Source organism: Oncorhynchus keta, chromosome 25, assembly GCF_023373465.1.
Source record: "Oncorhynchus keta strain PuntledgeMale-10-30-2019 chromosome 25, Oket_V2, whole genome shotgun sequence".
Taxonomy (NCBI): domain Eukaryota; kingdom Metazoa; phylum Chordata; class Actinopteri; order Salmoniformes; family Salmonidae; genus Oncorhynchus; species Oncorhynchus keta.
The window spans coordinates 2,826,492-2,849,398 of NC_068445.1; the positions used below are offsets into that span (position 1 = coordinate 2,826,492).

Sequence of the window (22,907 nt, forward strand, 5' to 3'; positions counted from 1 at the left end):
GGTTAACTGCCCTGTTCAGGGGCAGAACGACAGACTTTTACCTTGTCAGCTCCGGGATTCAATTTTGCAACCTTACAGTTAACTAGTCCAATGCCCTAACCACCTGCCTCTCATTGCACTCCAAGTTGCTAGCTAGCATTAAACTTATCTAATAAAAAAACAATCAATCAATCATAATCACTAGTTGACTACACATTGGCTGATGATATTACGATATTATGGTTAAAAGGAACCACCAACTTTCATATGCTCTCATGTTCTGAGCAAGGAACATACACGTTAGCTTTCTTACATGGCACATATTGCACTTTTACTCTCTTCTCCAACACTTTGTTATTGCATTATTTAAACCAAATTGAACATGTTTCATGATTTATTTGAGTCTAAATAGATTTTTATTGATGTATTATATTAAGTTAAAATAAGTGTTCATTCAGTATTGTTGTAATTGTCATTATTACAAATAAATAAATAAAAATTGTCCGACTAATCGGTATTGGCTCGACTAATCGGTATTGGCTTTTTTGGGTCCTCCAATAATCGGTATCGGTGTTGAAAAATCATAATCGGTCGACCTCTAGTCAACACCCTTCCAGGATACCGGGCCAGGTCGATAAGAAAGGCCTGTTCGCTGAAGTGTTTTAGGGAGTGTTTGGCAGTGATGAGGGGCGGTCGTTTGACCGCAGACCCATTACGGACACAGGCAATGAGGCTGAGGTGTATTTCGAGGGTTATTTCGAGGGTTCTGCCTGGTAGGTTCATTGATCATTTGTGTGAGATTGAGGGCATCTAGCTTAGATTGTAGGATGGCCGGTGTGTTAAGCATGTCCCAGTTTAGGTCACCAAACAGTACGAGCTCTGAAGATAGATGGGGGGCAATCAATTCCCATATGGTGTTCAGTGCACAGCTGGTGCAGAAGGTGGTCGAGAACAAGCGGCAATGGTGAGAGACTTGTTTCTAGAAAGGTGGATTTTTAGAAGTAGAAGCTCAAATTGTTTGGGCATAGACCTGGATAGTATGACAGAACTCTGCAGGCTACCTCTGCAGTAGATTGCAACTCCACCCTCTTTGGCAGGTCTATCTTGTCGGGAAAAGTTATAGTTAGGGATGGACATTTCTGGATTTTTTGTGGCCTTCCGAAGCCAGGATTCAGACAAGGCTAGGACACCCGGGTTGGCAGAGTGTGCTAAAACACTGAATAAAACAAACTTAGGGAGGAGGCTTCTAATTTTAACATGCATGAAACCAAGGCTTTTACGGTAACAGAAGTCAGCAAATGAGAGCGCCTGGGGAATGGGAGTGGAGCTAGGCGCTGCAGGGCCTGGATTAACCTCTACATCACCAGAGGAGGAGTAGGGCTAAAGGCTATAAGAACGAGTCGTCCAGTGCGTTAGGAAGAGAGAGTAAAAGGAGCAGGTTTCTGGGTGCGTAAGAATCGATTCAAGGCATAATGTACAGACAAGACTATGGTAGGATGTGAATACAGTGGAAGTAAACCTAGGCATTGAGTGACGATCAGAGAGGTTTTGTCTCTAGGGAAACCCTTTAAATGATGAGGTCACCGCATGTGTGGGAGGTCGAACAAAAGGGCTAGCTTAGGCATATTGAGCAGGGCTGGAGGCTCTATAGTGAAATAAGACAATAATCACAAACCAAAACAGCAATGGACAAGGCATACTGACATTAGGGAGAGGCATGCGTAACCAAGTGATCATAGGGACCAGTGAGTAGCTAGGCTAGCTGGAGACATGGCGATTTAGACAGCTAGCATGCCGGGGCTAGCAGAAGGGCCTTAGGGGGATGTCGCGATGGAAGAGTCCGTTGTAGCCCCCTCGGACGGTTACGTCGGCAGACCAGTCGTGATGGATCGGCAGGGCTCCGTGTAGGCAGTAAAAGGGTCCAGGCCAATTGACAAAATAGGTATTTTACCCCAAGAAATTAACTGATGGACCTCTTCAGCTAACAGTCCGATATACTCTAGACAGCTAGCGGGCCGTGGCTAGCAGTCTAGCGGATGGGCCTTCAGGGGATGTTGCGACCGGAGGAGCCTGTTGAAACCGCCTCGGGCGGATTACGTAGGTAGACCAGTCATGATGGATCGACGAGGCTCTGTGTCGGCAGTAAAAGGGATACAGGCCAATTTTCAAAATAGGCATTGTAGCCTAAGGAGTATCTGATGCACCTCTTCAGCTAGCCGGGAGATGGGCCAAGCATGAGGCTAGTTCCAGGCTAACTGGTGCTTACTTCGGGAGATGCGTCTCAGACAGCACGTGGAAATGCATTAGTGACAAGGGGACCCATCTGCCTGCATCAGGCACTGCTCACAACCACAGCCACATTGGTGCCACTCCAACAGAGGCTTTGTCCATGCACCGCAGGGCCTGCCAGCTAAGCAGTGAAAAAGAGGGATGTGTGAGGGTTTTTGTGCCCGAGATTTCAAACTGAGGTGAGTGTGCAACCGTAAGCATCTATGACTCTATCCCACTATCCTGGCTGCTCCACTATATAAATCTCACATGCACACACAATGACGGCATCACATTGTCCAGTTTCTCAGTCTTTGTTAGATGTGCACCTGGCCACTGCACTGTGCCAGCGAAACGCCATAAAGAGTGCCACAATGGGACAAACATGAAGCTTTCAGGGTTACCATGGATACTGGCAAGCATCCCGGACCCCAACCCTCACTGCTTTTAGTGTTTTACAAATGTCCTTATAGACAAAATGACCCTGTCCACTCCACCTTAACCCCCAACCCTCCCTCCCTGTAGATTCTGGGGCTGCCGGCTTCCTGGAAGGGCTGTAACCCAAAGCCTGTAACCATACCTGGGGGATCTAGTTCATCAGAAGGACACAGGCAGCAGACACCCACAGCCCCCAGAGACAGGCGTTCCCCTCCCTGGGTGGGTTGGCCCGGTCCGTAGCCCTGTCCTGGAGGAGTAGTGTTTCTAGAAACCAAGCCGTCAGAGAGAAACTGGGGGTAACCGGACACCCCGTTCAGGGAATACTGACCTGGGTATGGGGCTTGGAGAATCCGGAACCTGATAAGAGAATTCTGTTCTCCTGTTCATTACCCAATTCAATTATGTTACTTTCAGTCTGTTGTATCAGGATTTGTAAGATACGGATGGAAATGAAAACAGACAAGAGGTCCAGCTAAATGGTCAAAAAGGTTTATTCACGGAACGTTCTAAAGTCAAGAATACAAAACAATTCATTTTATACTGACTTCTCACACCCACACATACACACAAACACACTGTCTGTCTCACTACCCAGCCAATAGAGATAGTGACCTTGTCCTTGAGATGTACTCCCCGTTCTCTCCCAAATCTCTAATCAGGTCAGCACCAAGCTCAGACAGTCTGTGTTTAAAATACCATAAAGACGTATTGTTTTACCCTAAGTCTGACTAGGACTACACATTTATTGATTATGATTTTATACATTCTAATCAATTCCATGCAATTATATGTTTCAGGGCGGAATATTCTAATCATTCAATTAACAGACAATTCTCACCTATCAGTTCCACAATATCCTGTGTCATGACGTTGGCCTGGGGGTAGGTTTATGACAATCATAAATACCTCTTCCCCCCTTTTATCCTCTCTCTACCCTACTGATGTTACATTTGCAAACACCTTGGTTAACATAGATATTCTGGGAACATCAGAAGGTGTGGGGAAATGAACTATATTCTGGTAATCCGACCAATTGAACATATGCGGTGGTACTTAATGAATATGATGTCAGTTCGGTTGTCATCTGAGACATTCTCATCAATGATAAGATGACAAACTCTACAGTGGAAAGTCTACACATCAGAGTTATCGGATTCACATGGAATTGTTGTTCAATTTAAATGTTTGAATATGAAATTATTCGTGATGGGATGAAATGTGATTTTTGCTTCTAAAATGTGAGATTTGGGTTTTCATAAGGTAAGGCTCTGCTCAATCAGTGGCCCGCCCCTGTGAAGGGACATGGGCTGTAAAACTTTTCAAACACGCCCTCCTCTCCCTTCCTATATAAAGCATTGACGACAATATAACCTCCTGTTCCGAGGATGAGGACGACGGTCCGATGTCAGAATGGTTCAGATAATAACTACAGAACGAAGCCAACATCAGCGTGAGCTTTGGTTGCGAATGGTATGAACGTTGAACTCTTATTCACTACAGAAGTGATACCTCCTAGCCGTTGAGTTAGCAACAGCAGCTGCAAACGCAGGTTAGGAACGAACAGACAGAGTATTCCGTCTACCACACAACGACGTTACTACAACGTATCTAATTTACCAGCAGAGACATTCTTCAAAGGACTCGGTTGGGCAACACGGCCTTCTATCTACCAAAACCTACGGAAGTGCAGCTCAGAGTATATATTTATTGCATTTCCCTTTTCCAAATGGGTGGTAATTTAGAATGCATAAGATTCTGTACTTACGATAGCACAGATTCACCCTTTGTTCCTCAGTCTTTTCGCTCTTTCACTCAAACCCAGACCTTTTCTTTTGTGTAACCTGCTGTCATATCTTTTCCGCCCGCTAGCGACGTTTTCCTTTATGACGTAATTTGTAATCAAGTTATGATTAATTATGTGTATGTGTAATTCTTTGTGATTAGTTAGGTAGTAAATATTGCTGATTCAACTTGTTAGCCAGGGTTTGTGCAGATAACCAAGAATTTACAACTTTCAGATGAGACTGAATTAAGATGACAATTAATATTGACTGCTATTGATGTAAAATATTACTAGGTCTTTAAGAGTTTATTCGGAAGATAACAGCTCTATAAATATTATTTTGTGGTGCCCCGACTCTCTAGTTAATTACGTTTACATTATTAGCTCAATCAGGTAATATTAATTACGGAGAAATTACTTTATAGAATAGCATGTCATATCACTTAATCCGGCATAGCCAAAGACACGACACCTGTGTTCTAGCTATTCTAGTGTTCTACTATATATAGCCTGTTGTGTGTTCCTGGATTGTTTCTCATGTACTGCTCATGGGTAGCTCTCTAAAGTGAATGCATGTCATGTTATGTCATGTTGTCTTGGGAGCAAATGTCAAAGGAAAAATAGCTCCCTTTGCGATACATACTGTCTGCTACTCTACCATCTCTCTCAGCCTCCCTCAATAGCCTCTTCTTGATCAGTATGTTGATACCAGGCAGGAATGCAGGCGGTATGTGTGGTTAGTGCTGTGATATGATATTCTCACGATTCCTCTTGTCCAGCAAGTATGTGTAGACAGGAAATGAAACAGGAAGTCCCGACGTGAGTCTGCTCAGACGCGGAACCCTGTCTGCCTGCTGCTTTAAGCCACTCATCTGTCTACTCCAGGCCAGTACTCTATGTATTGTCAGTTAGCGTGGCAGCTAACTCTGTGAGCCCTTAGAGGTGAAATAGGTTAATAGATTGGAGTGCAGAATAAGGCTGTTACGGTGAACGTGACCGTATTACCGTATAACCAGTGTAAAGCTTAACTGGCTGTGCATGAGTTTCAAATTTGGAGAAGATAGTTTTCACCATAAAAATGCACCTTTATAATAAAGCATTACATTCATAATCGCATTTGCAATCACTTTCAGAACAGTGTTTTCCCGCTAATTGATAGTATTTTGGAACATTAGCCCTTTTAGCCTACTTTAGCCTAGTGCTGCGCTTATAATGTGGAAAAAAATTGGCTAATAATACATCAAAATTGTAAGTTAAATCAACCTCATTGCTTTTAAATGTTTTTTTTTGGATTGCGAGTGGTTCTATTAATTTGACATCTATCACATCCCACAACTGTCCCAGAGTATGTTTGGAGTATTTATTTCTTGCACAGAAGTTGATCTGTAGAAAAATACAAAAGTAATGGCACGGAATTCTAAGCAAATCTTGTCTGTTAAATGAAACAGTGTAGCCCACAGCCAGATGGCATCGCCATATCAGGACCTAACATAAAGGCCAACTCAGAGTATGCTATTCTGTTCTTATGAAATAGACTACATTTTCTTCATTCCATGTTTCTTTAGACCTGGCTAAAATAAATAATGGATTTATTATTATTGGACCTAACTGTAGCTCAGTTGGTAGAGCATGGCGCTTGTAACGCCAGGGTAGTGGGTTCGATTCCCGGGACCACCCATACGTAGAATGTATGCACACATGACTGTAAGTCGCTTTGGATAAAAGCGTCCACTAAATGGCATATATTATTATTATTATTATATATTATTGTGATGGTGTAGGCTATATAAAATGGATTTATTCTACTTTTTAAAATGTAGATGTTCCAAAAGGTCTGGATCAGTAGCTTGTAGGCTATGCGTGGAAGCCAGGAGATGCTAAACATGTTTAAGCTAATTAACAGGTCAATTACCGTGAGACCGGCAGTTATTTGCTTGACAATCACCAGCTCATGTGTCCAACACAATAATAAGTTCCCCACACATTTAGCTTTAGCTAACACTTTGATATTTCTCCTACTGCTTGGTTCAACTGGGAAATGTGTGTCTGGTTTGACATTGTAACCCCAACCTCTCTCTCTCTTAAGGGCAAAAAAATCGAATTGCGATTTCATTTAACCAAATATTGCGATTGGACTTGAACTGTGTTGCTCGAGTGACAGGGGACGAGGCTTGGTGTGTGTGGGAAGCAGCCGCAAGAGGAGAGAGGGAGACGTCGAAAAGAGCAAACCATAAAAATGGACGTTACACATGGCTGAGTGGCGTTTGAAAATATGGCATGCAATATGGATCTCTTGCGATATGGATATTGCATATATCAAGATTGCAATTTCGATGTGCATTTCGATTATTTGTGCAGTCTGACTCCTGACTCACCTCCTCGATGTAGCTCTCCATGAAGGATCCCCGGAACATGGCCGCCATCCAGTCGCAGCTGGAGATGAGCAGGGGCTTGTGGGCCGGCAGGTATCCATCGTCTAGGTGGAACACCACATCTAAAACCAGGGGGAGGGAAAAGACTGAGCACTCATCTCGGAGTGAGCCACAGAGTCGAGGCTACAGAAAGACGGGAAGACAGATGGACAGACACAAACACACAGACACAAACACACAGACAAAGGCAGATAGACAGATGCACACAGAAACATAGAGAGAGGTAGACAGAGCATGAGAGAAATCGACAAACGGGAGGGATAGGGTGGCACACAGTGACAAGCAGAGTTTAGATACTAAGTTTGAAACCTATATATACACACACTTGAAGGGCTCAAACTGTCCCTTTATTCTGTTGGAGGCCGAAAGATGTCCTTCTAAAGAAGAAGCATTCTAGAAAAAAAATCTAAACCAATCCCCAGGGCAGACTTATAGGCCTCGCCAATCTTCATAGGGCATAGAAACCACTAGAGCGTGTAAATAATTTATATTCACTACATGACCATATGTATGTGGACACCTGCTCGTCGAACATCTCATTCCAAAATCATGGGTATTAAATATGGAGTTCCTTCTATAAACAGCCTCCACTCTTCTGGGAAGGTTTTCCTCTAGATGTTGGAACATTGCTTTTGGGATTAGCTTCCATTCAGCCACAAGAGCATTAGTGAGGTCGGACACTGATGCTGGTCGATTAGGCCTGGCTCGCAGTCAGTGTTCCAATTCATCCCAAAAGTGTTTGTTATGGGATTTTTATCAATAATGACTAAATGGTGTATACATTTAACGTAGAACTATAACTAAACAGAATACTACTCTGTCACTGTATGAATGTATGAATCTTATTATAATCATAACACTGAATATAATGTGTGTAGTTTTAGTCAATAATTAGAGTAAGGACTTTCTGTTGCTTGTTAGAAACGAATGGAGCTATCGTCAGACCGGCTGGAATACTGTGTTCCTTACAGGACATTCTGTCCCCACCCAGGGAGGGGAGAGACCTTGGGCTTGTAGTAGATTGTTTAACAGGTGGCAGACAATGTGAGAAGGCTTGTGAACTATATTGCCATTGTATCTGAGAGGAGTATGGACATTTATGATGAAATGTGAGGTATATAAACCAATGTACATGCTATTATGAGCAGAGCTCTCGAGAATAAACGCTATTGGCTAATTTTGGTGGCTGGTCTCTGTCCATTTTATGCAAATAGGAACCTTACAAATTCTTAGAAACAGACAGAGTGTTTTAATTGAATTTGTTAATGAACGCATAAGAACTAAATTAATCTAACAGTGTTCGATGGGGTTGAGGTTAGGGATCTGTGCAGGCCTGTCAAGTTCTTCCACACCGATCATTACAAACCATTTCTGTATGGACCTCGCTTTGTGCACGGGGGCATTGTCATGCTGAAACAGGACAGGGCCTTCCCCAAACTGTTGCCACAAAGTTGTAAACACAGAATCGTCTAGAATGTCATTGTATGCTGTAGTATTAACATTTCCCTTCACTGGAACGGCCTAGCCAGGACCATGAACAACAGCCACAGACCATTATCCCTCCTCAACCAAACTTTACAGTTCCAGATCCAACAATAATATCAAGTGCCTAGAAATCCTGGGCTTAAAAACAAAAAGTGTCATTGCACACTGATAATTCATGTTCTTTTAAATCTACCATTTGGATCCCTCTGTAGCCTCATAGAGCATCTAGACAATTTTTCAAACCTCTCTGGATTACAATAAAATTATGATAAGTGTACTATATTTAAGCAATAAGCCCCGAGGGGGTGTGGCATATGGCCAATATACCACGGCTAAGGGTTCTTATGCAAGACACAACGCGAAGTGTTTGGATACAGACCTTAGCAGCAGTATATTGGCCATATACCACACCTCCTCGTGCCTTATTGCATAAATATACAACAGCTGTCAGCCAATCAGCATTCTGGGCTTGAACCACCCAGTTTGTAATATGCATTGGATCACAAAAAAAAATACAACTTTTACATTAACTTGTAGTTTACCAGTAAAATGGTCTGATGGTGAAGTGGAAATACTCATTCAATCATATCCCAAAATAAAAAAATGATCTCAATACAATACATTTGAATAGAAAGTTAGCAAAAATAGTTAAGGTCTTGCTTACAGTCGAAAGGAAAATAATTTTTTGGGGAAAACTCACCCTGATTAACTCTTAGTCATATCCCAGTTTACCCATTTGCTTATGGCCTTTGCATGCACCTAGAAACTTGTTTTTGAAATTATATGAGCAAAAATGTTTCAATTTGACCTGGAACGGCATGCCAGACACCTTGGCAACGATTACAGCATCGAGCCTTGGGAAGGACGCTACAAGCTTGGCACACCTGTATTTGGAGAGTTTCTCCCATTCTTCTATGCAGATGCTCACAAGCTCTGTCAGGTTTGATAGGGAGCTTTGTTGCACAGCTATTTTCAGGTCTCTCCAGAGATGTTTAATTGGGTTCAAGTCTGGGGTCTGGCTGGGCCAATCAAGGACATTGAGACTTGTCCCGAAGCCACTCCTGCGCTGTATTGGCTGTGTGCTTAGGGTCGTGGTCCTGTTGGAAGGTGAACCTTCGCATCAGTCTGAAGTCCTAACCACTCTGGATCAGGTTCTCATCAATGATCTCTCTGTACTTTGCTCCATTCATCTTTCCCTTGATCCTGACCAGTTTCCCAGTCCCTGAAAATCATCCCAACAGAATGATGCTGCAACCACCATGCTTCACCGTAGGGGTGGTGCCAGGTTTCCTCCAGACGTGACACTTGGCATTCAGAACAAAGAGTTCAATCTTGGTTTCATCAGACCAGAGAATCTTGTTTCTCACGGTCTGAGAGTCCTTCAGGTGCCTTTTGGTAAACTCCAAGCGGGATGTCATGTGCCTTTTACTGAAGAGTGGCTTTCGTCTCTCAACTCTACCATAAAGGACTGATTGCTGGAGTGTTGGGAGAACCTTCCAGAAGGACAACCCTCTCTGCATCTCCACAAAGGAATTCTAGAGCTCTGTCAGAGTGACCATCGGGTTCTTGGTCACCTCCCTGACCAAGGCCCTTCTCCCCCGACTGCTCAGTTTGGCCGGGTAGCCAGTTCTAGGAAGAGTCTTGATGGTTCCAAACTTCTTCCATTTAAAAATGATAGAGGCCACTGTGTTCTTGGTGACCTTGAATTCTGCAGAATTTTTTTCGGACCCTTCCCCAGATCTGTGTCTCGACACAATCCTGTCTCGGAGCTATAGAGACAATTTCTTCGACATCATGGCTTGGTTTTGGCTCTGACATGGACTGTCAACTGTGGGACCTTATATAGACAGGTGTGTGCCTTTCGAAATCATGTCCAATCAAATTAATTTACCACAGGTGGACTCCAATCAAGTTGTAGAAACATCTCAAGAATGATCAATGGAAACAGGATGCACTTGAGCTCAATTTTGAGTCTCATAGCAAAGTGTCTGAATACTTAAATAAGGTATTTGTTTTTATTTTATACATTTGCAAACAATTTCTAATAAGCTGTTTTCGCTTTGTTATTATGGTGTATTGTGTGTGGATTGCTGAGGATATTTTAGAATAAGGCGTAACAAAATGTGGAAAAGGTCAAGGGGTCTGAATACTTACCGAAGGCACTGTATATATTGAATATGAACTCAGTAGAAACTATTAAATATTAAAGCATTATACCTTTCATTAAAGTCTTCAGTCATCCAAAAGTTATAATTAAATCCGACCTGGTTCTTTAGCAGACTGGAAAGAATGTCTCACCCCATGTTCAAGAATGCCCTTTATTCAGATTATTCTCACTTTTGATTATTTGAAAATGTAATTATCTCCAAAATATTGCTATTTTTAAAACAAGCCATAGAAAGTTGGTTGCGGTTTCAGTTTAATCCACCAGAAAACACAGGACATTTATTACAACAAATATTATGGTTAAACTGAAATATACTAAATGAAGCTGGTTGAGAGAATGCCAAAAGTGTGCAAAGATGTCATCAAGGTGGCGACTTTGAAGAATATCAAATATCAAATATATTTAGATTTATTTAACAATGTAAAATAAAGGAAAACCCTGGAATGAGAATGTGTGTCCACACTGGTACTGTATGTACAGTTGAAGTCGGTGGTTTACATACACCTGAGCCAAATACATTTAAACTCAGCTTTTCACAATTGCTGACATTAATCCTAGTAAAGATTCCCTGTTTTAGGTCAGTTAGGATCAGCACTTTATTTTAAGAATGTGAAATGTCAGAATAATAGTAGAGAGAATGATTTCTTTCAGCTTTTATTTCTTTCATCACATTCCCAGTGGGTCAGAAATGTACATACACCCAATTAGTATTTGGTAGCATTGCCTTTAAATTGTTAAACTTGGGTCAAACGTTTCGGGTCGCCTTCCACAAGCTTCCCACAATAAGTTGGGTGAATTTTGGCCCATTCCCCCTGTCAGAGCTGGTGTAACAGTCAGGTTTGTAGGCCGTCTTGATCGCACACGCTTTTTCAGTTCTGCCCACAAATGTTCTATAGGATTGAGGTCAGGGCTTTGTGATGGCCACTCCAATACCTTGACTTTGTTGTTCTTAAGCAATTTTGCCACAACGTTGGAAGTATGCTTGGGGTCATTGTCCATTTGGAAGACCCATTTGCAACCAAGCTTTAACTTCCTGACTGATGTCTTGAAATGTTGCATCAATACATCCACATAATTTTACTCCCTCATGATGCCATCTATGTGTGAAGTGCACTAGTCCCTCATGCAGCAAAGCACCCCCACAACATGTTGCTGCCACCCCCGTGCTTCACGGTTGGGATGGTGTTCTTCGGCTTGCAAGCCTCCCCTTTATACTCCAAACATAACGATGGTCATTATGGCCAAACAGTTCTATTTTTGTTTCATCAGACCAGAGGACATTTTCCCAAAAAAGTACGATCTTTGTCCCCATATGTCTTTTTTATGGCGGTTTTGGAGCAGTGGCTTCTTCCTTGCTGAGTGGCCTTTTATGTTATGTCGATATAGAACTCGTTTCACTGTGGATATAGATACTTTGTACCTGTTTCCTCCAGCATCTTCACAAGGTCCTTTGCTGTTGTTCTGGGATTGATTGATTTGCACTTTTCACACCAAAGTACGTGCATCTCTAGGAGACAGAACGTGTCTCCTTCCTGAGTGGTATGACAGCTGTATGATCCCATGGTGTTTGTACTTGCATACTATTGTTTGTACAGATGAACATGGTACCTTCAGGAGTTTGGAAATTGCTCCCAAGGATGAACCAGACTTGAGGAGGTCTACAATTTTTTGGTGGGCTGATTTCTTTTCATTGTCCCATGATGTCAAGCAAAGAGGCACTGAGTTTGAAGGTAGGCCTTGAAATACATCCCACAGGTACACCTCCAATTGACTCAAATGAGGTCAATTAGCCTATCAAAAGCTTCGAAAGCCATGATATCATTTTCTGGAATTTTCCAAACTGTTTAAAGGCACAGTCAACTTAGTGTATGTAAACTTCTGACCCACCGGAATTGTGATACAGTGAATTACAAGTGAAATAATATGTCTGTAAAAAATTGTTGGAAAAATTACTTGTGTCATGTGCAAAGTAGATGTCATAACTGACTTGCCAAAACTAAAGTTTGTTAACAAGAAATTTGTGGAGATATAAAAATAAAAAAGTTTTAATGACTCCAACCTAAGTGTATGTAAACTTCTGACTTCAACTGGATTTGATATAAACTCAATGAAAAAAGAAAAGTCCTCTCACTGTCAACTGCGTTTATTTTCAGCAAACTTAACATGTGTAAATAGTTGTATGATCATAACAAGATTCAACAACTGAGACACAAAATTAACAAGTTCCACAAACATGTGACTAACAGAAATGGAATATTGTGTCTTTGAACAAGGGGGGGTTCAAATCAAAGTAACAGTCAGTATCTGGTGTGGCCACCAGCTGCATTAAGTACTGTAGTGCATCGCCTCCTCATGGACTGCACCAGATTTGCCAGTTCTTGCTGTGAGATGTTACCCCACTCATCCACGATGGCACCTGCAAGTTCCTGGACATTTCTGTGGGGAATGGCCCTTGCCCTCACTCTCCAATCCAACAGGTCCCAGACGTGCTCAATGGGATTGAGATCCAGGCTCTTCGCTGGCCATGGCAGAACACTGAAATCACACACAGAACGAGCTGTATGGCTGGTGGCATTGTCATGCTGGAGGGTCATGTCAGAATGAACCTGCAGGAAGGGTACCACATGAAGGAAGAGGATGTCTTCCCTGTAACGCATTGCGTTGATTGCCTGCAATGACAACAAGCTCAGTCCGATGATGCTGTGACACACCGCCCCAGACCATGAAGGACCCTCCACCTCCAAATCGATCCCGCTCCAGAGTACAGGCCTCGGTGTAACGCTTATTCCTTAAGCGATAAACGGGAATCCCACCATCACCCCTGGTGACACAAAACCGCGACTCGTCAGTGAAGAGCACTTTTTGCCAGTCCTGTCTGGTCCAGCGATGGTGGGTTTGTGTCCATAGGCAACATTGTGCCGGTGAGGTCTGGTGAGGACCTGTCTTACAACAGGCCTACAAGCCCTCAGTCCAGCCTCTCTCAGCCTATTGTGCCTGACTTTCCAAGATGGCGTAGCAGTCGGACGTGTGTTTTGTCTTGTCCCGTCCTGTCTAGTGTAAATATAGTTTTCTTCGTTTTTTTCTGTATATATTTCGTACATATTTTAATCTCACTTTCAAACTAGAGCTGAATATACTCTCCTGCAACCCGCATCACCCAATGTGGTACGGATCTGCTTTTTCTATACTTTACTTTAGAACCGGAACCACCATCAGAAGCTAGCCAGCTAACTAGCTACTAGCTCGTACTCAGTTAGCCATTGCTAGCGGTCTTCTAAGCTAACTAGGACACCAGCGACATCAACCCAGAGCATATCAGACTGCTCTTTCTCTACCACATCTCCGGATTCCTACCGCAAGCTCTGAACCTTTACACCGGATCATCGCAACTAGCTAGCTGCAATCCGAGTGGCTACTCCTGGCTAACGTCTCTGTCCCAAACCAGCAACAGTTAGCCTTGAGCTGCCCATCTCCCGACTAGCCGAAGAGGCCCAACAATACCTCTTTTGCCAATTGGCCTGGACCCTTTACTGCCGACACGGAGCCCCGCCGATCCATCACGACTGGTCCGCCGACATAATCGTCCGAGGTGGTTTCAACAGGCCCGTTGCGACATCGCCAAAGATCCATCTGCTGGCCAAGGCCCGTGAGCTTTCTGAAACGCTGTGTCTCCAGCTCACCCAGCGTACTAGAGCTCCTGTAGCATACTCCTGGGCTACAATTACCCGGGCCCACGACCGGTCTGTCGATGTCACCGCAAGAAGAGGAATAAACAGACTCACCCCATCGCGACGTCCCCAAAGGTTAGCTCTCTAGCCCTCGCTATCTCCCTGCTTGCTAATTCGGCCTGCTAACGGCTAGCTTGTCTAGCCCGGGCCTACGAACTGTTAGCTTGTTAGCACAGGCCTGCTAACCATCTGCGCATCCCAAACACTCTGAACCCATTTACTTTCTATCTCTCTTTGATTTTTATTTTGTTTATACCTTCCGGAAACCTGCCTCACCCACTGTGATACGGAATCGCTATCACTTTTAATTTTTATTTTATTTTTATGACACACTCAAGAACCTCCAGAAACTAACCAGCTAACTAGCTACAAGCTATTTAGTCATTGTTAGTTTTAAAAAAAAAAACCTGGATAACACTCGCCAGCCCAGCTTCCCTGCCCATCCACCGCTGCCCCCTGGACACTGATCTCTTGGCTACATAGCTGACGCACGCTGGACTGTCCATTAATCACGGTACTCCATTCTGCTTGTTTGTTTTATCTGTCGGCCCAGTTGCCTAGTCAACGCCATTTTACCTGCTGTTTGTTGTGCTAGCTGATTAGCCTCGCCTACTGTTTTTAGCTAGCTTTCCCAATTCAACACCTGTGATTACTGTATGCCTCGCTGTATGTCTCTCCCAAATGTCAATATGCCTTGTATACTGTTGTTCAGGTTAGTTATCATTGTTTTAGTTCACAATGGAGCCCCTAGATCCACTCTGCATACCCCTGTTACCTCCTTTGTCCCACCCCCACACATGCGGTGACCTCACCCATTACAACCAGCATGTCCAGAGATACAACCTCTCTCATCATCACCCAGTGCCTGGGCTTACCTCCGCTGTACCCGCACCCCACCATACCCCTGTCTGCGCATTATGCCCTGAATATATTCTACCATGCCCAGAAACCTGCTCCTCTTATCCTCTGCCCCCAAACCAGTTTTGATAGCCTTTAGCCGCACCCTCATACTAGCGGGTGATGTGGAGGTAAACCCAGGCCCTGCATGTCCCCAGGTACCCTCATTTGTTGACTTCTGTGATCGAAAAAGTCTTGGTTTTATGCATGTCAACATCAGAAGCCTCCTCCCTAAGTTTGTTTTACTCACTGCTTTAGCACACTCTGCTAACCCTGATGTCCTTGCCGTGTCTGAATCCTGGCTCAGGAAGGCCACCAAAAATGCAGAGATTTCCATACCCAACTATAACATCTTCCGTCAAGATAGAACTGCCAAAGGGGGCGGAGTCGCAGTCTACTGCAGAGATAGCCTGCAAAGTAATGTCATACTTTCCAGGTCCATACCCAAACAGTTTGAACTACTAATTTTGAAAATTACTCTCTCCAGAAACAAGTCTCTCACTGTTGCCGCCTGCTACCGACCCCGTCAGCTCCCAGCTGTGCCCTGGACACCATTTGTGAATTGATCGCCCCCATCTAGCTTCAGAGTTTGTTCTGTTAGGTGACCTAAACTGGGATATGCTTAACACCCCGGCAGTCCTACAATCTAAGCTAGATGCCCTCAATCACACTCAAATCATCAAGGAACCCACCAGGTACAACCCTAACTCTGTAAACAAGGGCACCCTCATAGACGTCATCCTGACCAACTGGCCCTCCAAATATACCTCCGCTGTCTTCAACCAGGATCTCAGCGATCACTGCCTCATCGCCTGTATCCGCCACGGAGCCGCAGTCAAACGACCACCCCTCATCACTGTCAAACGCTCCCTAAAACACTTCTGTGAGCAGGCCTTTCTAATCGACCTGGCCCGTGTATCCTGGAAGGACATTGACCTCATCCCGTCAGTTGAGGATGCCTGGTCATTCTTTAAAAGTAACTTCCTCACCATTTTAGATAAGCATGCTCCTTTCAAAAATGCAGAACCAAGAACAGATACAGCCCTTGGTTTCCAGACCTGACTGCCCTCGACCAGCACAAAAACATCCTGTGGCGGACTGCAATAGCATCGAATAGCCCCGTGATATGCAACTGTTCAGGGAAGTCAGGAACCAATACACGCAGTCAGTCAGGAAAGCTAAGGCCAGCTTCTTCAGGCAGAAGTTTGCATCCTGTAGCTCAAACTCCAAAAAGTTCTGGGACACTGTGAAGTCCATGGAGAACAAGAGCACCTCCTCCCAGCTGCCCACTGCACTGAGGCTAGGAAACACGGTCTCCACCGATAAATCCATGATTATCGAAAACTTCAATAAGCACTTCTCAACGGCTGGCCATGCCTTCCGCCTGGGCCAACAGCTCCGCCCCCCCGTAGTTCCTCACCCAAGCCTCTCCAGGTTCTCCTTTACCAAAATCCAGATAGCAGATGTTCTGAAAGAGCTGCAAAACCTGGACCCGTACAAATCAGCTGGGCTTGACAATCTGGACCCATTTCTGAAACTATCTGCCGCCATTGTCGCAACCCCTATTACCAGCCTGTTCAACCTCTCTTTCATATCGTCTGAGATCCCCAAGGATTGAAAGCTGCCGCAGTCATCCCCCTCTTCAAAGGGGGAGACACCTGGACCCAAACTGCTATAGACCTATATCCATCCTGCCCTGCCTATCTAAGGTCTTCGAAAGCCAAGTCAACAAACAGGTCACTGACCATCTCGAATCCCACCGTACCTTCTCCGCTGTGCAAGCCGGTCACGGGTGCACCTCAGCCACTCAAGGTACTAAATGATATCATAACCGCCATCGATAAAAGACAGTACTGTGCAGCGTCTTCATCGACCTCGCCAAGGCTTTCGACTCTGTCAATCACCAAATTCTTATCGGCAGACTCAACAGCCTCGGTTTTTCGGATGACTGCCTTGCCTGGTTCACCATTACTTTGCAGACAGAGTTCAGTGTGTCAAATCAGAGGGCATGCTGTCCGGTCCTCTGGCAGTCTCTATGGGGGTGCCACAGGGTTCAATTCTCGGGCCGACTCTTTTCTCTGTATATATCAATGATGTTGCTCTTGCTGCGGGCGATTCCCTGATCCACCTCTACGCAGACGACACCATTCTATATACTTTCGGCCCGTCATTGGACACTGTGCTATCAAACCTCCAAACGAGCTTCAATGCCATACAGCACTCCTTCCGTGGCCTCCAACTGCTCTTAAACGCGAGTAAAACCAAATGCATGCTTTTCAACCGATCGCTGCCTGCACCCGCATGCCCGACTAGCATCACCACCCTGGATGGTTCCAACCTTGAATATGTGGACATCTATAAGTACCTAGGTGTCTGGCTAGACTGCAAACTCTCCTTCCAGACTCACATCAAACATCTCCAATAGAAAATCAAATCCAGAGTCGGCTTTCTATTCCGCAACAAAGCCTCCTTCACTCACGCTGCCAAGCTTACCCTAGTAAAACTGACTATCCTACCGATCCTCGACTTCGGCGATGTCATCTACAAAATGGCTTCCAACACTCTACTCAGCAAACTGGATGCAGTCTATCACAGTGCCATCCGTTTTGTCACTAAAGCACCTTATACCACCCACCACTGCGACTTGTATGCTCTAGTCGGCTGGCCCTCACTACATATTCGTCGCCAGACCCACTGGCTCCAGGTCATCTACAAGTCCATGCTAGGTAAAGCTCCGCCTTATCTCAGCTCACTGGTCACGATGGCAACACCCATCCGTAGCACGCGCTCCAGCAGGTGTATCTCACTGATCATCCCTAAAGCCAACACCTCATTTGGCCGCCTTTCGTTCCAGTACTCTGCTGCCTGTGACTGGAACAAGCAAAAATCGCTGAAGTTGGAGACTTTTATCTCCCTCACCAACTTCAAACATCAGCTATCCGAGCAGCTAACCGATCGCTGCAGCTGTACATAGTCTATAGGTAAATAGCTCACCCTTTTTCACCTACCTCATTCCCATACTGTTTTTATACTGTTTTTATTTATTTACTTTTCTGCTCTTTTGCACACCAATATCTCTACCTGTACATGCCCATCTGATCATTTATCACTCCAGTGTTAATCTGCAAAATTGTATTATTCGCCTACCTCCTCATGCCTTTTGCACACATTGTATATAGACTGCCCATTTTTTTCTACTGTGTTATTGACTTGCTAATTGTTTACTCCATGTGTAACTCTGTGTTGTCTGTTCACACTGCTATGCTTTATCTTGGCCAGGTCGCAGTTGCAAATGAGAACTTGTTCTCAACTAGCCTACCTGGTTAAATAAAGGTGAAAAAAAAAAAAAAAAAAAAAAAAAATTGTGGACAGTCTGAGCACTGATGGAGGGATTGTCCGTTCCTGGTGTAACTCGAGCAGTTGTTGTTGCCATCCTGGACCTGTCCCACAGGTGTGATGTTCGGATGTACCGATCCTGTGCATGTGTTGTTACATGTGGTCTGCCACTGCGAGGACGATCAGCTGTCCGTCCTGTCTCCCTGTTGCGTCTTAGGCGTCTCACAGTACAAACATTGCAATTTATTGCCCTGACCACATCTGCAGTCCTCATTCCTCATCGAAGCATGCCTAAGGCACGTTCACGCAGATGAGCAGGGACCCTGGGCATCTTTCTTTTTGTGTTTTTCAGAGTTAGTAGAAAGGCCTCTTTAGTGTCCTAAGTTTCCATAACTGTGACCTTAATTTGCCTACCGTCTAAGCTGTTAGTGTCTTAACGACCGTTCCACAGGTGCATGTTCATTAATTGTTTATGGTTCATTGAATAAGCATGGGAAACCGTGTTTAAACCTTTTACAACGAAGATCTGTTTAGTTATTTGGATTGTTACGAATTATCTTTGAAAGACAGGGTCCTAAAAAGGGACGTTTCTTTTTTTGCTGTGTTTATATATTTACAAAGCAAATATATGGGGGATTGAAAATGAAGCAGACAATTACATTGATGGAAGCCACAATCTATTTGCTACAATGATCTGCTCCCTAAAAATATAAAAATCAACTTTACAGTTGGCACTATGAATTGGGGCAGGTAGCATTCTCCTGGCATCCGCCAAACCCAGGTTTGTCTGCCAAACTGCCAGATGGCGAAGTGGGATTCAGCACTCCAGAGAACGTTTTCCACTACTCCAGATTCCAATGGCAGTGAGCTTTACATCACTCCAGCCGACGCTTGGCATTGCGCATGCTGATCTTAGGCGTGTGTGTGGCTGCTTGGCCATGTAAACCCATTTCATGAAGCTCCCGGCGCACAGTTCTTGTGCTGACGTTTGGAACTGAGGACAGACGATTTTTACTCACTATGCGCTTCAGCACTCAGAGGTCCCGTTCTGTGAGCTTGTGCATCCTACCACCTCGCGGCTGAGCCGTTGAAGCTCCTAGATGTTTCCACTTCACAATAACAGCATTTACAGTTGACCGGTGCAGCTCTTGCAGGGCAGAAATTTCACTTACTGACTTGTTGGAAAGGAGGCATACTATGACGGTGCCACGTTGAAAGTCACTGAGCTCTTCGGTAAGGCCATTCTGCTGCCAATGTTTGTCTATGGAGATTGCATGGCTGTGTGCATTTTTTAAAACATTTTTTACACCTGTCAGCAACAGGTGTGGCTGAAATAGGCGAATCCACTAAATTGAAGAGGTGTCCACAGACTTCTGTGTATATTGAAAAATAAATACCCACAGAAACAGACACAATGACTATAAAACAAGGATTGTGGCATGCCAGCTAATGGTAGAAAAGTCTACAGTTACTTTAGAGATGATATAGGACTCTCACCTTGGGGTAAACGCTATAGCCAACATGCACACACACACACACGAACCAGAAATAAGTGACGTAAAGAAACACATGGGCACGGCACACATACGGAGAAAGCAGAGAAGCTCAGCGACACATATTTAGATCGATGACACCAAATGAAGGACAGGACACACAAACAAAATATTGCAGATAGATCCAGATGTGTGAATTCATGGGAGAATATTGGAATAAAGTGGGAATGCTAAACGTGCTGTGCACACACACACCCACACACACAAACGCACGCACGCAAATGCATGCACACTAGCTCTGAGAACGCAGTATGTCAAGGCAAGTGGGGGCAGTGTGTTTACCGGCGAAGGTACCCTTGCTGAGGCACTCTTTGATGCGGTTGGCTCGGCGGACATGGAAGGCCTTGGTGATCTCCTGGTTCATGAAGCTTTCACGGTTCAGCACGTTGGCCACCATCATCCTCAGGTCAAACACCTCCAGCAGCTCGGCGATGGTGGCCACCTGCATCAGGCCCCCTCGGCTCTCGTCCAGACTGCCTGTGTACAGGTACTGCAGCACCGCCTGGAACCACAGCAAAGTTGGAAAAATAATAAACACCCTCTCGGAATTGAGTATTAAGCCAAGCAGTGGTATAAATTAAGTTAATAAACACCATTTGATGTGTTTGGATTAACTTCACTTTAATGACCTTTAATTCTCCTTTAAAATGTCTTTGTTGTCCTAAAATGTGTTATGGTTGGAATGACCAGTAGGGGACATTCTTCACAGTGAACTAAAATGATTATACAACCCTGGAACAGTGATGGGAATGGGAACTTCACGGTGTAGCTAGTTTTGCATGATTTAATATAGTGATTTAGCAGACGCTATTATCCAAAGCATCTTGCAAGACTTGTTTTGTTGGTATCTGATCTTTACCTGGAAGGGTTCTTCCTGTATGAGGCCGTCCATGGAGACCACAGTCATGAGGCGAAGTCGCCCCGTCTCAGGGTCAGCTATGTGCTCCAGGTACACACTCAGGAAGCCCCTCCCCCATCCCGAGAGGCCACGGCCGGCTCCCAGGGGCCCCAGAGGGCAGTGGCTCCTGGCGGGGAGGGCGTTATCACTTTTGGAAGTCCTCAGGGAGCCCTGCTGGAGCATGGGTGGCCGTTTGAGTCCCCTGGCGCCCCCCTCCCCCTCCTTATCGATGTCCAGGCTCTTCGTGCGCCCCGCCTGCTCTTTGGCCCCTCTCCTGCTCTGCTCGTCCTCCTCCCCACTCTCGGCTCGCTCCTCTCCGTCCCAATCTGACTCAGTAGCCAGCAGGTCCAGGGTGAAGAGGTCATAGAACTTGGAGCAGGATGTGGCCAGGTAGACTTTGTGTGCGAAGACGCGCGTGGCACCGCCCTGGAGGAGGAAGAGGACGTCGGCGCACAACGACTGGCAGAAGAGGGAATCAGGGGCCTCTCCATCGATGGGTGGGGGGTCGGGGATGCCAACCACAGGGCGAGGGGGACGGGGGGGCAGGAACGGGGCCTGGAGGAGGGGCCGCTGGACTCTCTTCAGGTGGGACTTCCAGAACTGGAGGTGGCGACGTGAGATAAGGGCAGAACGGATAGCATTGTCGAACACATCCTTTACCCCAAACTGGGCCACGATGCTGGTCTCAAAGTAGGGAATGCCCAGCTCCTTTGCCACCTCGTGGCCTCTCTCTGGAGGTAGGATGTCTGTAGGCTTGATGGGTCTGAGAACAAAGGGAGAGGGTTAGAGAATTAGCAGAGAGATAGATATCTAATTAAATGATTGTGCTATAACTGTGCTATCGTGGGCTGTAACTGAGTCAAGAATGTATTAGACAATAACAAGGAAAGAAACTATGGACAGCGATTCAATCAAATGCCAAACATCCAGCCAATGGATGTGATGGGACTGCTGCGGTCAAGGTGGTCCAGACCTGGGTTCAAAAACTATTTTAAGTATTTCAATTACTTTCAAAGAGTCAAATATTGCCATTTATTTGAAAATACTGAAATACACAGACAAGTGTATTTTCAAACACAAATATTTAAATACTGCATTTGTTTCCTGGTCTGTTTTGTCCTAGGGGATGCTTGAGATATATTTGGAAACAAATATTGTTGGCTATTTGAAAATAGTTTCAAATAGTAGATCTATTTCTAGGAAATAATTTGAAAATACTTTCAAATACTTCAAATAAAAGTAGTTGGATTTGGGCACATTACTTGAAGATAAAAACGTAAAATAAACAAGTAAATATGCTTATAATGGCGCCGGAGGGGGATGGGTGATGATTTACAGGCTCCTAACCAACTGTGCTATTGTGTGTGTTTTTTCGTACATTATTTTGTACATAATGTTGCTGCTACCGTCTCTTATGACCGAAAACAGCTTCTGGACATCAGATCAGCGATTACTCACCTTGAACTGCACCAACAAGCTATCATGTTTAAACACACCAAGACAGCCGTGAAGAGGGCATGACAAAACCTTTTACCCCCCCTCCCAGGACACTGAAAATATTTGACATGAGTCCCCAGATCCTCTAGAAGTTCTACAGCTGCACCATCGAGAGGATCCTGACCAGTTGAATCACCGTCTGGCATCCGACCGTAAGGCGCTAGAGGGTAGTGCATACTGCCCCCCCGTGATTTTACACTGCTGCTACTCGCTGTTTATTATCTATGCAGGCACTTCACCCCTACCTACATGTACAAATTACCTCGACTAACCTGTACCCCCACACATAGCCTCGGTACTGTTATTTTCTTGTGTTACTTTTAATTTTTTACTTTAGTTTATTTAGTAAATATTTTCTTAACTCTATTTCTTGAACCGCATTGTTGGTTAAGGGCTTGTAAGTAAGCATTTCACGATAAGGTCTACACCTGTTGTATTCGGCGCAT

The 22,907-nt window shown here is 44.7% G+C and overlaps 1 protein-coding gene across 1 annotated transcript in view; it reads right to left on the reverse strand.

Annotated features, from left to right (window-relative positions):
- Positions 1–22,907, reverse strand: part of LOC118358017 (rho-related BTB domain-containing protein 2-like) — a 56,728-nt gene that overhangs the window by 20,296 nt on the left and 13,525 nt on the right. Inside the window, exons 5-7 of the mRNA XM_035735376.2 lie at positions 20,926–21,727; positions 20,349–20,568; positions 6,844–6,962 (exon numbers count right to left, since the gene is read on the reverse strand). Coding sequence (XP_035591269.1) covers positions 6,844–6,962; positions 20,349–20,568; positions 20,926–21,727 — 1,141 coding nt within the window. The remainder of the gene's footprint in view (positions 1–6,843; positions 6,963–20,348; positions 20,569–20,925; positions 21,728–22,907) is intronic.